Source organism: Grammomys surdaster, unplaced genomic scaffold (assembly GCF_004785775.1).
Source record: "Grammomys surdaster isolate TR1022 unplaced genomic scaffold, NIH_TR_1.0 225, whole genome shotgun sequence".
In the NCBI taxonomy this organism is placed as follows: Eukaryota; Metazoa; Chordata; class Mammalia; order Rodentia; family Muridae; genus Grammomys; species Grammomys surdaster.
In genome coordinates, this window is record NW_021604670.1 from 8,039,677 (window position 1) to 8,055,500 (window position 15,824).

Sequence of the window (15,824 nt, forward strand, 5' to 3'; positions counted from 1 at the left end):
AGGAAGGGAAAGAAGGGTCGGCTCTGTGCCCCTCCCCTGAACCCACCTGTGCTCCTGGCAGGGAGCACTTAGCCCTGGAGCCGAGCAAGGACGCTAGCAGCAATGCCAGCTCCGCAGGGCAGGAGCACCCCGGGACAAGAGCACCCCAGGGCAGGAGCACCCCAGGGCAGGAGCTTACCACACACAGTGCAGATAGGGAAAGTGAAAGGAAGACAGCAGCTCACAGAAGGCTCGGTCACTGATCCAGCAGAAGAGAGCCAGAGTCCACCAGAGGCCTGAGAAGAGGCCCAGCTTAAACACACGCACATTGTCACACCTGCGAGGAAAAGGAAGGGAGAGTCAGTTCTGGTCTCCACGGGGTTTGCTGGCTACCTCCCCTGGGTCTTCAAAACTTCTCATTGGCTCCAGCTCACGGCACTGGCCTCATACTGAAGACAGCCTCATAGATGTAAATATCACATGTATGCACGTGATTCGATAACCTTCTCCACACAGGCCCTGCCTCTAACTCCAGATACATAGAACCATCTACCATCTTGAGAGGGTACCCTGATATCTAATGAAGATATAAAATACAAGCTCATCTTCCCTCCTGCCTGTAGACTCCGCATCCAGTTTCTTAGCTCTTCCTTCAGACTCCACCTCAAACCTGCCCTCTGGCCATGTAGGTCCAGGTCCCCAACATCTTCTCCTCCCTAACACTCTCACCTTTGACCTTGTAGTCAACTGGCAATGCTCTGCTCCAAAGCTTTAATGTGGTTGGGGGGGGGGGGCTGGCGCACACCAAACCATAGCATTCAGAGGGGCCACAAGGCCCCATACGTGGGCTCCCTCGCCTTTTTTTTTTTTTTTAATTTTCTCTCCATACTTTGGCTCCCACTGTCTTTGTTCAAACCATGGTAGATTTTTACTGTTCCTCAAACCCCCCAGGTCTTAGCACAAATGGGCCCTACAGCCTTCCTACTTGCTTTGCCTCTGACTAGAGTGTTCTGCCTTCACATAGCCATGTAGTTCACTTGTCTTCAAGTGTCTGCTCAGCATCACCCGGGTAGCCTGCGTTGACTTGAATGAGACCAGCTCATCAGCTCATTGAATGAACACTTGGTCCCCAGTTGGTGGTGCTGTCTGGGAAGTTTAGAAGATGCAGCCTTGTTAGAGTTAAGAATGTCACCGGAGGCAGGCTTTGTGAGTTTAAAGATTCATGTCATTTTAAGTTTGCTCTCCCTGCTTCCTGTGAGCTCTGATCCTGCCACCAAGCTTCCTGTCATAATGACAACGAACTCTTATGCCTTAGAACTGTAACTGCCCCCACCCACGGGCTGGACAGATGGCTCAGTGGTTAACAGCACTGACTGCTCTTCCATAGGTCCTGAGTTCAATTCCCAGCAACCACGTGGTGGCTCACAATCATCTGTAATGGGATCTGATGCCCTCTTCTGGTGTGTCTGAAGACAGCTACAGAGTACATGTCATTCATATATATATTAAGTAAAAATCTTTAAAAAAAAAAAAAACTGTAAGCTCCAACATACCCTTCCTTCTAGTTGCCTTGGCTTTCCACATACTGGTATGACCCTATTGCTAAAGACAACACATACATGACTCACAGAACACAGAGAAGTTAAGCTAGTGCCTACCTACAGCCTCACTCCTATGACTGGAGATAAACACCAACCCAATTACAAAGGCTTCAGTTGCTGAGTCTGCCATGACCTTGGTAGGGACAGAATGACCTGGTAGGGAGAAAGCCAGCAGACATGAGCCTCCGCAAGCATCGATGGCTGAAGCATGGATGGCTGCTGCAGGCAGAAGGCTTGTTTGTATAATAACATACGTATTTTCACATTCCTCCAAGGAGTGTCCTCCCTGTAAATGTTAATGACTCGATGATAATCAAAGACAGCATGAGTGTGGGAGGTGAAGGTGTGCCTAATGTCTCAGCAGTGTGGTAATTGCTGGGACCTTCAGGACGGCCCTTAAGGCTGTGGAAAAGAACTCTAAAAACATGAGTTTGAAAATATATAATTTATCAATTATGCATAAATACAAGGAAAGGATGCAATATGAATTGTATGAGGGGCTTCAAAGATCTAAAAGAACACAGGCAGCTGCACTATGAGCCAGATGTCAGAAAGATACAAAGTAAGGAGATAAAAGAGATTTAGGGGGTAGTGATCAGGAGACACGATTCCACCCAGATAAGAGTTTTTAATTTATGCTTACAAATGCAGGCAGATTCCTGAGTTCAGGATCAGCCTGGGACAGAGCTACTTTAGGTCTATGTGTGGTCAGAATGGTAATCTCAGGACAAAGTCCTACCCAGCTTAATTTTCAAAGGCAGGCAGATCTTTGGATTCTTTTGCAATGTTAAAAAAAGAAGAAGGAGAAGAAGGAGAAGGAGGAGGAGGAAGAGGAGGAGGAGGAGGAGGAGGAGGAGGAGGAGGAGGAGGAAGAGGAGGAGAAGGAGAAGGAGAAGGAGAAGGAGAAGGAGAAGGAGAAGGAGAAGGAGAAGAAGAAGAAGAAGAAGAAGAAGAAGAAGAAGAAGAAGAAGAAGAAGAAGAAGAAGTCGGCGGCGGCCGGGCGGTGGTGGCGCACGCCTTTAATCCCAGCACTTGGGAGACAGAGGCAGACGGATTTCTGAGTTCGAGGCCAGCCTGGTCTACAGAGTGAGTTCCAGGACAGCCAGGGCTATACAGAGAAACCCTGTCTCAAACCCCCCCCCCAAAAGAAGAAGAAGAAGGAGAAGGAGGAGAAGGAGAAGGAGAAGAAGAAGATGTACTTGCTGTCTTTTTCCTAAGAGGCTAAAGGAAACCTGGAATAAATAACTGAATTAATATGTAAATAAAAAAAACTGGGTTTCTGTCTTCATGAGATGGGCTAGCAGAAAGCAGTAGCAGTTCTTTAGAATTTTCCCTAGCAAGAGCTGAACTGTCTGGAGAGCGAGTGAATGCAGGTCTTTAAGATTTTTTTCTAACAGGATTTCTTATTTTAGTCGGGAACCCATGGAGAGAGAACACAGCTCTTTTCGAATTTTTCATAAGTCTTTTAGAATTTTTTCTAATAGGATTTCTTAGTCAGAACTCCCAAGAATTACTTAGAAAGTAAGCATGGCCCTTTTAGAACGTCTTTCTAGCAGCTATCTAGAGAAGGCAATCTCAAACTCTTTTGAAATTCTTTTGGCTTTCTGATTTTGATTTTAGAATCAAAATTTTGATTTTCTGATTTTTGATTTTAGAATTTTTCTAACAGGATTTCTGACTTGGTTGGAAGATCCCAGAATTTTTTTTATAGCAGATTGTCTGAGGTCAGAAAAGCCATGAGCTACCCAGAGGGCTTTTAGAATTTTTACTAGCATAGAGAGCTAGTAAAGTTAGCTATCTCAGCCAGAGAGTTTTTAGAATAGCAAGAGAAAGCCTAGAACTTTAGTGGGTTGATCTGATGCTGCTTGTATTGTAATGCTAAGTATGGGCCCCCAAGACCAGAAGTCTGCGTGTAGCCCCTGTGACCCTGCCCTCAAGTTAGTTCTGATTGGTGAATAAAAATGCTGACAACCAATAACTGGGTAGAAGTGGCATAGGTGGGGCTTAGGTTTCCCAGGCTTAGGAGAGAAGAATGTGTAGAGAGGAGGAAGGAAAAACCACCATGGGTTAAGGGTCAGGAGGGCGTGGCCCTGAGGGCTGCCCAATTGGAGTTAAGAGCAGCCCAGATGGACCATAGTAGATATTAAGTAATAACTCCAGGTTATCGATAGGAAAGTAGATTCTAACAGCATGGAGGGTAGGCAGCTGTCTAGCTATTGTGCTATTTAGGTCTTATTGTAAATATAAAGGCTTTGAGTGTGTCTTTCATCTTTGAACTCAATAACCAAAGGCAGGGTAGAAACTCCAGACCGGGCTGTAATAATGTCCACAACATAAGCAGAGCAGAACACAACAGTCTGGAAAGTGATCTCAGCCCAGACCCAAGATTTGACTTCAAGTTGTTTGTTTTCACTGCTCCCAGACACCCCTTTCTCAGAACCCCTCTCCAAGCTGAGGCTGGTCCTTGGCAGGAATCTACAAGAATGACCTGTCTGCAAGATATGCTGGTGTAATTGTTAGCAATCAGGCACATCCAGGAACAACTGAAAGAGACTCTGAGACAATGCTAACAATCAGACATCTTCACAGCCAGCTCCCAGGGACCAGTGACAACAAGACACATCACCACTAGCTACCCAGAGGTGACACATTGTTGCCCCTGTCACATGTCCTCTTGTGCATGTGCCAAGGCCCCGATTAAAAGCCATGTTTTCCCTTCCCCCATCCCTTCTTTCCTCCTCCCCCCACCCCCCCACCCCCCAAAACCAAAGGTAGCCTCTGTACCTCTTCCTCTTAATAAACCTCCCACGTGAGATCTGATGCACAGTGTGACTTGTTCAAACCTGCCACCCAGTTCCATCAGTAATAGTGGCACAAAGCATGTGGAGTAACCAACCAATATCTGATTTAAGACCCACTCCATGAGATGGAACCCATATCCAACAGTGCTTGGATGGCCAAGAATCTGAGACTACCTTGCCCAAGGACCTAGGGGAAAACCAAATACTACTTTTCTGCTAAAGAAACGAAACAATAAAATGACTCCTAGCTGCTATACTCAGAGTCCCTGTGTTGCTTAGCCAACATCAGAGAAGCTTCCTCAAGCAGCAATGCAAAGACACAGATACATAGCCCCACAGGCAGACAACACACAGAGATTGGGAGACCTGGGAACACTCAGCCCTAAAAGGGATAGCTCCATCAAATACACAGAGGTGGATAACTCTGTGGAAGAGAAGTCTAGAAAGACTGAAAGAGCTAGACGAGGTGAAGAATACCAAGGAAGAAAGGTCCTCTAGATCAACAAGACCAATGCATATCTGAGCTGACCAGAAGCAGCATGTACAGGGCCCACTCAGACGAGGCCCTCCCTAGAGCTGAAGTAAGCACACACACCCATCTCTAACCCAACAGCTCTCTCCAATTGATAGATGCTTGCACTGAGTTGTTTTGAGGTTTTGGCTTGGTTTGTTGCTGTTGTTGCTGTTGTTGTTGTTGTTGTTTGGAGTTTTTTTGGTTTTTGGGTTTTTTTTTTGAGAAAGAACTTAAAGTTACATGGGTGGGAATCAGGAGAGGGTCTAGAAGGACATCGGGGAAGAAAAGAATACAATTAAAATACACTTAAATTCAAAACTAGCTTTAAGTAAGAAAAATCTTTTAAAAAGAAAAATTAGTCTTCTCCAAGGAAGTCTCACTAGGGGACACACAGCACTCTTAAGGGTATGCCCCATGCCCAGCAGTAGAAATCAATACAAAATAAACCCAAACACATCTTCAGAGGTTCTTTGTCACATAGTGTTAAGTCAGGGCATCTTTTTGTACCTTACAGATCTTTGTATGTACATTGTACCTTCCGGTTTGGGGTTTGCATAGGGGCTCTGTGAGTGTCTAGATGGCTTTCCTGTGCTTTTTCTTTCCTTTTTTTTTTGTTGTTGGTTTTTGGTTTTTGGTTTTTCGAGACAGGGTTTCTCTGTGTAGCCCTGGCTGTCCTGAAATTCACTCTGTAGACCAGGCTGGCCTCGAACTCAGAAATCCACCTGCCTCTGCCTCCCAAGTGCTGGGATTAAAGGCCTGTGCCACCACAGCCTGACTCCTGTGCTTTTTCTTTGGCTCTTTTTCTTGTTTGTTTGTTTTGTCATATTCCAATTTCTTTGTTTTTCATTTACCTTATTAGTTTTGAATTTTATATATTTTAATTTTTTAAATTTTATATAATAAAATAAAATTTTATTTCGTTATCTTTCTTTCCTTAGATATCTGTTTTACAACATGAAACAGAAAAGATGTGGATATGGAAGAGACCAGAGAGGGGTAAAGGGAGGGGAAACTGTAATCAGAATATACTGTACAAAAAAAAACCCACATCTGTTTTCAATAAAGAAAAAAATAAGTTGCTGTCTCGTGACATTTTATCACAGCAACAGAAAGGTAACTAACACAGAGCCCTTTTGGGGACACAATTTTTTAATAATTTACAAAGCCATCCCCTCCCAAGACCCTTCCTCCTTATGGGGAGCTTGGGGGCTTAGATTTGGGGTTCGGGTTTTCCAAGATAGGGTTTCTCTGTGTAGCCCTGGGTATCCTAGAACTCTCTCTATAGACCAGGCTGGCCTCAAACTCATGTCTTTCTCTGCCCTTATATCTTGTTGCAATTGGGACACAGTATTCTAAAGCTTATGTCACGAATCACCTGTCTAAGTTTGTGTAAACAATGTTCCTCATTTATTCTCTGCTTTGTCAATAAAAGCTGGGAAAGCCAATGACCAGGCAACAAAGAGAATAGGGTGGGATTTCTGCCAGCCAGGGGAGGAGGGAAAGGAAGAGAGGAAGAGAGGAGTCGCCATGAGGAAGGAGTCTGGAAAGGCATCAAGGCAGAGCACACCTGACACCCAGAGGGCCAGAACAATATTTTAAAAATGCAAATATCTCAGAAACTGTGGCTGAGAGGTAGCCAGATTAGATCATAGGATTAGAATTGAGTAGGGCAGCGGTGGCGCACGCCTTTAATCCCAGCACTTGGGAGGCAGATGCAGGAGGATTTCTGAGTTTGAGGCCAGCCTGGTCTACAAAGTGAGTTCCAGAACAGCCAGGGCTATACAGAGAAACCCTGTCTTGAAAAACCAAAAAAACAAACAAAAAAAAATTGAATTATAATTCAAGTTATTGTACTTTAAGTGGAAAATAAATCTTCTGTGTCTTTATTGGGGAACTAGATTTTATTTTAAAGCTGTTGTATTAGCTTACTGGTTACATTTATATTAAAGTTACCATTACAGAGATCCTCCTGCCTCTGCCTCCTGAGCGCTGGGATCAAAGGTGTGCACCACCTGGCCCATTCCTCCTTTAATGCAACCTAACATCTTCTATTTTGCTGTTTGTTCCCCCATTGACACTTTAGCTGTTCACCACAGTTTCTTCAGCATTAGAACAGCACTGGGCATAGAAAAAGTTCTCAAGATTTGCTAAATAAAACACACACTGAACAAATGTTCTTCTGAAACAAGTCCTACTTGTAGTGGATTGGCCTGGTGCTGTTTGTGTCCTAATGCTAATATTGGCCCCCCAAGACCTGGAGTAGACCTAAGTCACCCTGCCCCTAAGTTATTTCTGATGAGGTATAGTTGAGCTGTAAGATTCCCAGGCTTGGGGTCGGAGGAGAACCACAAGGAGGGAGAAGTGCAGAAGGAGGAAGGAGAAGCACCCATGGGTTAGGAGTCAAGAAAACTTGGCCAAGAGGGCTAGTCAATTGGAGTTAAGAGCAGCCCAGGTGAAACATAGTAAGTAAAACTCTGTTAGGAAAGGGGTTACTGATCGGAAAGTAGATTCTAATAGCATAGAGGGTAGATATCTGCCCAGCTCTTGTGCTATTTAAGGCTTATTGTAAATATAAAGGTTGTGTGTGTGTTTTATCCAGGAACTAAACGGTAAAGGCTGGGTAGAACCCTAGGATGGGATTAAATAATTTCCACAACACCTACAGGTTGCCTGAAACCTGCAACAATTTTTCACTTGTTACGGAATTGGTCCTAAAGCGGAGGGTTTCCATGCCTGGGGAGGAATTCCCAGTGAACCCACTGACAGCTGGGGGTCAAACAGGTTCTAGTCCTTTCTTCCAGGACCTTTCTCCTCAGTAGAGCACTCCTGAGTCAGTTACGGTTTTACAGAGGTCTGAGCATCCAAGAAAAGGCTTAACTTATTTACTGAACAGATGGACAGATGTCAAAGACCCAGCATGCCACGACCATTCCCACTGCCTGAGAGAAACATAAGCAAAAGCTTCTGTGAAAACAGAGTAACAGCAGCTCGCAAGCTCTGTTTAAAAACAAAACACAAGAAAATGTTCTCTTACAGGAACGTTGAATGCCACCTTGGAAAAGTATTTCTGAAAAAACAAATAGAGGTTCATGACATGTAAAAACCATTAACTTCCTCTGGCCTTGTTTGCTCCCTATTGCAGTAACAAAAACAGCATGACCAAAAACAGTTTGGGGAGGAAAGGGTTATTAAACCTAACAAACTCCCAGGTCACAGGCCACCTTAGAGGGAAGCCAAGGCAGGAACTCAAAGCAAAACTCTGGAGGCAGAAACTGAATAGAGACCATGGAGGAACACTGCTTGCTGGCTTGTTCTTCATGGCTTGTCCCTCCCTAGGGCTGGCACTGCTCAAAATAGGCTGGCCCTTCCCATATCAATCATTATTCAAGAAAATGTCCCCAGAGACTTGCCTACAGGCCAGGGTAATAGAAGCATTTTCAAATGAGTTTCCTTCTCCCCATGACTCCAGTTAGTGTCAACTGGACAAAAAAAACTTACTAGCAAACCATCACTGTAACAAAACACCTGAGACAAGTGACTCAAAAAGAAGAAAGAGTAATACTAATACTGACTCATGGTTGAAGAGGTTTCAGGCCATGGCCACCAGGCCCTGTTGCCCTTGGCTCATCAGGGCAGGGAGAATGAGGCCAGGCAAAGCTACTTCATGATTTCCAGAAAGAAAAGAGACAAAATCAGATAGGGTCCCAAAATACATGGTGGCTCATAGTGGTCTGTAACTCCAGTTCCAGGGGATCCAACACCCTCTTCTGGTCTCCAAGGGCATCAGGCATGTAAGCACATACATGTGGCATACATACAGGTAAAATATTCATACACATGTATACACAGAGAGAGAGAGAGAGAGAGAGAGAGAGAGAACGCACATAAGCCAGGTGTGGTGGTACATGCCTTTAATCCCAGCATCTAGAAGACAGAAGCAGATGAATCTTTATAAATTCAAGGGCAGTCTGCTCTAAATTCTAAGTTCGAGGCTAGCCAGGGCTACGTATTGAGACCCTATCAAAACAAAATAAAAACCACTCTAGTCCTTCTGTAAGTAAAACCAAAGCTCCCAGAGAGTCTAGCTTGAGCCCAGTTTCTCCTCCTCAGGCCTGAATTCCAATACTTCCTGAACTGTACCCTCTGATGGCTATCTGTTCATATTGCATCCTCTCGGTGAACCCTGCGGTTCTCCTTCCCAGCACGATTACAAGTTGAAACGATATATTGTTTGTGCAATTATTTGCCTCATGTCTGAAGGTCAATGGCAGTAGGAACCAATGGATGCCTACTTCCTATGGTTCCGAAGCAGGGGTTCAATAATGCTTGTTGATGAATCAATAAACTAATAAAGCACAGGCACAGTTTCAGCCGGACTCCAGTGATTTGGATAGAACTATATTATGGTTTTGTTTTGGTTTGTTTTGGTTTTTTGGTTTTTCGAGACAGGGTTTTTCTGTGTAGTCCTGGCTGTCCTGGAATTCACTCTGTAGACTAGGCTGGCCTGGAACTCAGAAATCCGCCTGCCTCTGCCTCCCAAGTGCTGGGATTAAAGGCATGCGCCACCACTGCCTGGCACTATATTATGTTTATTCAATGTTCATTTGTTTTTGTTACTGTGGAAACACGTTGTACAGTTCAAACTGGCTTCAAAGCCATTCTGTAGCCCCCCACTCTTACCTCCTAAATACTCCCAGGTAATCCCCAGGATTACAGACTAGAATTACAGACTAGCTCAAAGCTAGACTAGGCTCCAATAAAATGTGATAAAAGGACAGGAAAGGGAAGAAACTGGAGGGAAGGAGGGATGAGGAAGGGAATCTAAAGAAAGGGAAAATGAGCCAAGTGTGATGATGCACGCCTTTGGTCCCAGCACTTAGGAGACAGAGGCAGGTGTAGCTCTGAGTTCAAGGTCACCTTGGTCTACAAAGCCAGTTCCAGGACAGCCAAGACTACTCAGAGAGACCTTGTCTCATACAAATTAAAACAAAAATTTAACTTAAAAATGTTTCTCCACACATCATTACTTTTATAAAAAGATTCCATGAACACCCAACCTAATTAAATTTAGAAATTTTGGCTTAAGGATCACACAAAAACAGAGCAACATGGCAGAGATGTACTGTGAGGAGCGTCAGTGAAAGCAGAGTGCCAGTCAGGAGGTCACTGGGGGTTGACAGACTAGAGGGAGGTCAGTGGAGAGCCAGGAGCCCAGGGCAGTGCCTCCCATGGCAGTGCCTCCCATGGTGGTGCCTCTGTTATCTCCCTCCATTCCTGAGGATGCAGGTCCTGCTACAGCTGCTGATCAGGGTGCCCAGCTCAGCTTGGGACTGCCCCAAACCTGGTTCCACCAGGTTCTAGTCTCATTATCAGGGCTTTCATCAGAACATCAATGTGAGGTCAAGTTTCAGAAGGAAACAAGCAATGCAAAAATGAATATTTGCAAGGAGATCAGACTTCAAGATACAATGCCCCCCCCCCAGCAACGCCCACTGTTTCTTCCCTTATCAATCCTTATACAAACCCCAGAGAGCAACGCCCACTAATTCTTCTCTTACCAATCCTTTATTGGCTGGGAGTAGGGAGTGTTTTGTTTTGCTTTTGAAACAGAGTCTTATTCTGTAGCCCTACTGACTGTCCTGAAATTCACTATGCAAACCAAGCCGGCCTTGAACTCAAAAAGATTTTCCTGTCTTTGCCTCCCTGGTGCTGGGATTAAAGGCATGTACTATCAGACCCAGCCTCCTTTATTGTATACTTAAGGTACTTTAAAGAATAAAGTAATCAATTGGCCTTTGTGGGAGAGGATGTACCTAGTCCTTCAGCGACTTGAGGTGCCAGGGTGGGTTGGTAGCCAGAGGGGACCTCTCCTTCTCAGAGAAGGGGGGGGGGTAAGAGGTCATCTGAGTGGGGGACTGAGAGGAAAGAGAGGAGCTGCAATCAGGATCTAAAGTGAATAAATAAATTAATTCATGGAAAAAATGAATAAAATAATCATTCTCGGAATCAGAAAAGATACATTTTAAAATATCATTTAAAAATGTTTAGGTGTGTCTGCTTTATGTGTATGAGCATTTTGCCCGCATGTATATATGTACACTATGTGCATGCCTTGGTATGCAAAGACTCCTGAAGACAGTGTCTGGTCCCCTGGAACAGGGACCATCATAAACCATCATGTGGTATTGGGAATCAAAACCCAGCCTTCTGTCAGAGCAACACACAAGTGTTCTAAACCACTGAGCCTCTCCAGCCCCCAGGAAAAGTTGGGGGTTGTTTGTTTGTTTTTAAAGATTGATTTATTTATTTATTGTATGTATGTGAGTACACTGTAGCTGTCTTCAGACACACTAGAAGAGGGCATTGGATCCCATTATAGATGGTTGTGAGCCACCTCGTGGTTGCTGGGAATCCAACTCAGGACCTGTGGAAGAGCAGTCAGTGCTCTTAACCACTGAGCCATCTCCCCACCCCTCGGAAAAGTTGTTTTTAAAGTATTTTAAATGCAAGATAGTCTCTTAGCAACGTAATTTAAATATCCCAAAGTTCAGCACATCAGGTCATGACCCTGAATCAGAATAAACTTTCATTTTCTCCTGGTGACAGAAGGTTCAGAACCGACATTGAAACTCTAAAGACCAGACGTGCTTCAGGAAGGAAGGCTAGAGATGAGCAGAGCGATAAAACACAGTCCTTCCTCTTTGTCCCCTAGGCAAAGCAAGGCACATTGAGAAAGACTGGCTTGGCATAACATGTCATGTGAGAACAAACAGGGAAGATGCTGAAAGGAAATGCACAGAGCTCCAAGGGCATCCTTTTTCTGGGAATGTCACCAAAGCAGGGAATCTTTCCTTTCCTTTTTCCTTACTGGGGATTGGGTGGTGACTGAGTTACAGCAGGGAACAAAAAGACCTGAGCCCTGTCCACGCAGTATCCCTTGGTCCCTGTGTTAAGCAGAAGTCAAACAATGCAAATAACTTTCTAATCACGGTTGTAGTGAGTGCTATAAAGGCGAGCAATAGGACCATATATAAATGGCTGAGGCCCAAGCTAGAGGACCAGCAACAGTCAATCACACCGACGGTCAGAAAGGGGGACGTGTGAGCAAGGGCCTGGAGCCAGAGGGACCTGGGTTCAAGTGAAGACACAGAAGTCAGAATGGTGGAGAACAGACAGAAGGGGGAACTCTGTGTGTGTGTGTGTGTGTGTGTGTGTGTGTGTGTGTGTGTGTGTTTTGCAGAGGAGTTGGGGGGCGGTAGAACGACACACAATACGCTCTCTCAACTTACAGGGACAGCAGAGATGTGTGTGAAAGACTTTGAATTGTATGGGAATTGGCGTGCCAACAAATAGAACAATGACCAAGACCAGAGGAGATGTTCTGGGAGAGATAGCTTCTGACTTGGACATCTGGACGCACGGTACTCCTATTTAGCACAACTGGAAACACAACAGAGAAAACTAGGGATAGGAAGGACAGGTGAGGAACCTGGCTTTGTCAACTTGAACTCTCAATACCTGTGACTCCTATAGGAGTCAGGTAAGCAGCTAAACAGATTGGGGACTAAAGATAAGAAAGACTTCATAAACCCAGTGTGGTGGCAAACACCTATAATCCCAGGAGGCAGAGGAAGGCCTACAGAGCAAGTTCCAGGACAAACAGGGCTACACAGAGAAATCCTATCAAAAACAAGACAAAACAAACAGACAAACAAAAAACAACAACCACATTTAGAGGCTGGAAAGATGACTCAGGGGTTAAGAGCAGTTGGTTGTTCTCTGAGAGCACCGGGGTTCAATTTCTAGCAATCATATAATGTCTCACAACCATCTTTAACTCCAGTTCCAGGGAATCTGATACCTTCTTCTGGTTTCCCCAAGTACCAGGCATGTAAGTGGTGTACGGGCATATATACAGACAAAGCACCCATACACATAAAATATTGTCTTTATAATTTTTAAAAAGTCACTCACGGGCACTCGTTTCACACTTACGATCCCAGTCCTAAGGAAGAGTGGGAAGATCAATATGAGTTAGCCTGGCCAGCCTCAGCTACATAGCAAGAATGGATTAAAAAAGAATCGAGACATTCAGTGTTCATAGCAAGAGAAGTATGAATTCAAATACATTTTTAAAGTAACTACAATAGAAACAATGTTTTCAGCAAATCTTAAAGTGATCATATGTATTTTGTGGCTGGAAGACCCACACACACAACCTAAAATAAAATTTGGGGGATTTCTTCACTATTTTTATTTTGTTTGTATGGATTTAGCTTGAATGTATGTGCCATGTGCATGCCTGGTACTTGCAGAGGTCAGAAGAGGGTGTTGGATGCCTGGGAGCCACCATTCAGATGCTGGGAACAAGACCAAGTATGCTTGGAAGGGCAACAAATGCTCTTTGCCATATCTCCAGTCCCCATAAAATGTTTCCGGAAGGGCTGGAGAGATGGTTTAGAAGCTAAGAGCACTTACTCAGATCTGGTCTCAGCACACATGTCAGGCAGCTCACAACTCTAGTCCAAAGGATCAGACTACTCTCCTGATCTCTGTGGACATGCTGATGATGTGATGAACCTGAAGCCTTCATCTACAACTTCCCAAAAGAAAATGGTTACCTGGGCAACAAAAGACAGGAAGAACAGTACCCACCTTTTCAACTCTGCAATGAGCAGCGCAGTGCATGGAACCCCCAGAATCATCAGAGAGATATTGTTGATGGCGGGCTTGACAAATGCCAGGCATGTTGTAACTGCAGACAGGACACACACCACTGCCTTGAACCTGCCCCTAAGTCAGTGGAAGTGAAGAAAATCCATTAACAAAGGAAATCATGTTGGTTTGTTTAACATGCTTCCCCAACCTCATGCCGAGGATTTGAACCCAAGGCTCTGTGTGCGCTCCCATTGCTTGTCACTATTGGCGAGGTGCAGCCAGCACTATTTGTGCAAGTTGAGAAGAACTTCTACACCAGTGGTTCCCAACTCTCCCAATGCTGTGACCCTTTAATACAGTCCCTCATGTTGTGCTGACCCCCAGTCATAACATTATTCTGTCGATACTCTATAACTGTAAGTTTGCTACTGTAATGAATCGTAATGTAAAATCTGATATGCAGGATATCAGATATGTGACAGGTTGAGACCACTGTTGTATACTATACTAAGTACCGTTAGGTTACAGATAAGCCAGACCTAAAAGCCATCCTGTCTGCTTCTAGGAGCTGATGGCTGGCAAATCAAAGACTTTGAAAACATTTAACTGGGAAAATGGTTAAGCCACCATCAACCTAAGTCTCCTGGGAGGTAATGATTTCCCTGTTTTTGTCATTCTGTGTTTTATCAGATCTTCTGTAGGACTTGACAAACCCTGTCTGTATAAGTCAGACACAGTAGCATAGGACTATAATCCCAGAACTTGGAAGGTAAAGGCAGGAGGATCAGGAGTGCAAGACCAGCCTCAACTACTTAACATAACCGATCTCAAAAAAAAATATTTTTTCTGTCAAGAGTCTGAAGCATTTTAGGTTTTGTTGGTCTTAAGTTCTTGGCTATAGCTACTCAACTCTGTCTTTATAAAGGTAAGTTCAGGGACATACATACTTATAAAACTTTACAGAGGGCTGGAGAGATAGCTCAGCGGTTAAGAGCACTGACTGCTCTTCCAGAGGTCCTGAGTTCAATTCCCAGCAACCACATGGTAGCTCACAGTCATCTGCAATGAAATCCCCAGTGTCCTCTTCTGGTGTCTCTGAAGACAGCAACAATGTACTTACATACATTAAATAAATAAATAAATAAATAAATAAATAAATAAATAAAACTTCACAGAATCCATTTAGCCCCAAGTAGTTCTAACAGGTCAATATGTATGAGACACCAGAGACCATCAATAAAGGATCAACATTACTACTTAAAAGAAAAAAATTTCTGTGTAGCCAACCTATAAAACTAAAGGTTTTATGAAAAAAAAATCAAATAAGATATTTCCTGGCAACCTGTAGGTCTAGCATGAACTGGAAGTTTGTCTTGACAAGATTTTAACTTGAGAAGATGGCTGGCACTCTCCTACAGCCTTCAGGGAAGTGGAGCCAGCCAGACGTGGCGACGTGATCCTGAGCACGCTTGCTTCTTCCTCTCTCCAGAAATCCTGTTTCCTGATCTATAGAGCAAGAAAGGCCCTGGCCTAGCCGCTCTCAGAAGCCTCATCCATGGCTTAAATTAAGGAGCACATGATTTTCCTGTACTTTCTGTTATTTGTCATTAGCAGAATTTGTTTTGGCCAAGAGCCCCGGAACAGGTCACAGTTAGGAAATGGATTGGAATGGAGTTCTATTATAAAGAACTCAAAAAGCACTGACCCTTCAAAATACAGATTTATCTTCTAAAGAGGAAAGGCATTTATCATCAAGGCACAGGAAACCATTGATCAAGCTGCCAACCTTCTGACTGGAATGAACAGGCTTTGTAACCCTGAACCAGAGGGGAACAGCCGTATGTGAAAGGATGCAGGCAGCAAATGATCAGGAGACTTGTGTTTTCTTCCTGACAGGCCAGAACTTTTCAGCTACTGGAAACAAGGCTGCCTGTCCAGCCTGAGGACAGCGCGACCAGCACCAGGCACATGGCTCTGGGGCACTGGGCAACTCTCCCTGCAAGCCCCTGACACACCAAGGCTAGCAGAGCATTTTGCTGGTCTCTTTTTGATCTCTTCATCTTCTCTCTTTGTCACAGGACAAGCCCATGTGTTTCCTTATCTTCTTAGCATATACCATGTCTGCATGTTGTTTTATCCTTTGGACTTCATTTTAAGTTTTTCTTTACTATAAAATATTATTCTCATTCATTCTCTCTCTCTCTCTCTCTCTCTCTCTCTCTCTCTCTCTCTCACACACACACACACACACACACACACACACACACACAC

The 15,824-nt window shown here is 44.3% G+C and overlaps 1 protein-coding gene across 1 annotated transcript in view; it reads right to left on the minus strand.

Moving 5' to 3' along the window:
* The window catches only part of Acer2 (alkaline ceramidase 2), a 43,705-nt gene that overhangs the window by 7,748 nt on the left and 20,133 nt on the right, over positions 1-15,824 (minus strand). The window contains exons 4-5 of the mRNA XM_028773352.1: positions 13,551-13,688; positions 179-316 (exon numbers count right to left, since the gene is read on the minus strand). Coding sequence (XP_028629185.1) covers positions 179-316; positions 13,551-13,688 — 276 coding nt within the window. The remainder of the gene's footprint in view (positions 1-178; positions 317-13,550; positions 13,689-15,824) is intronic.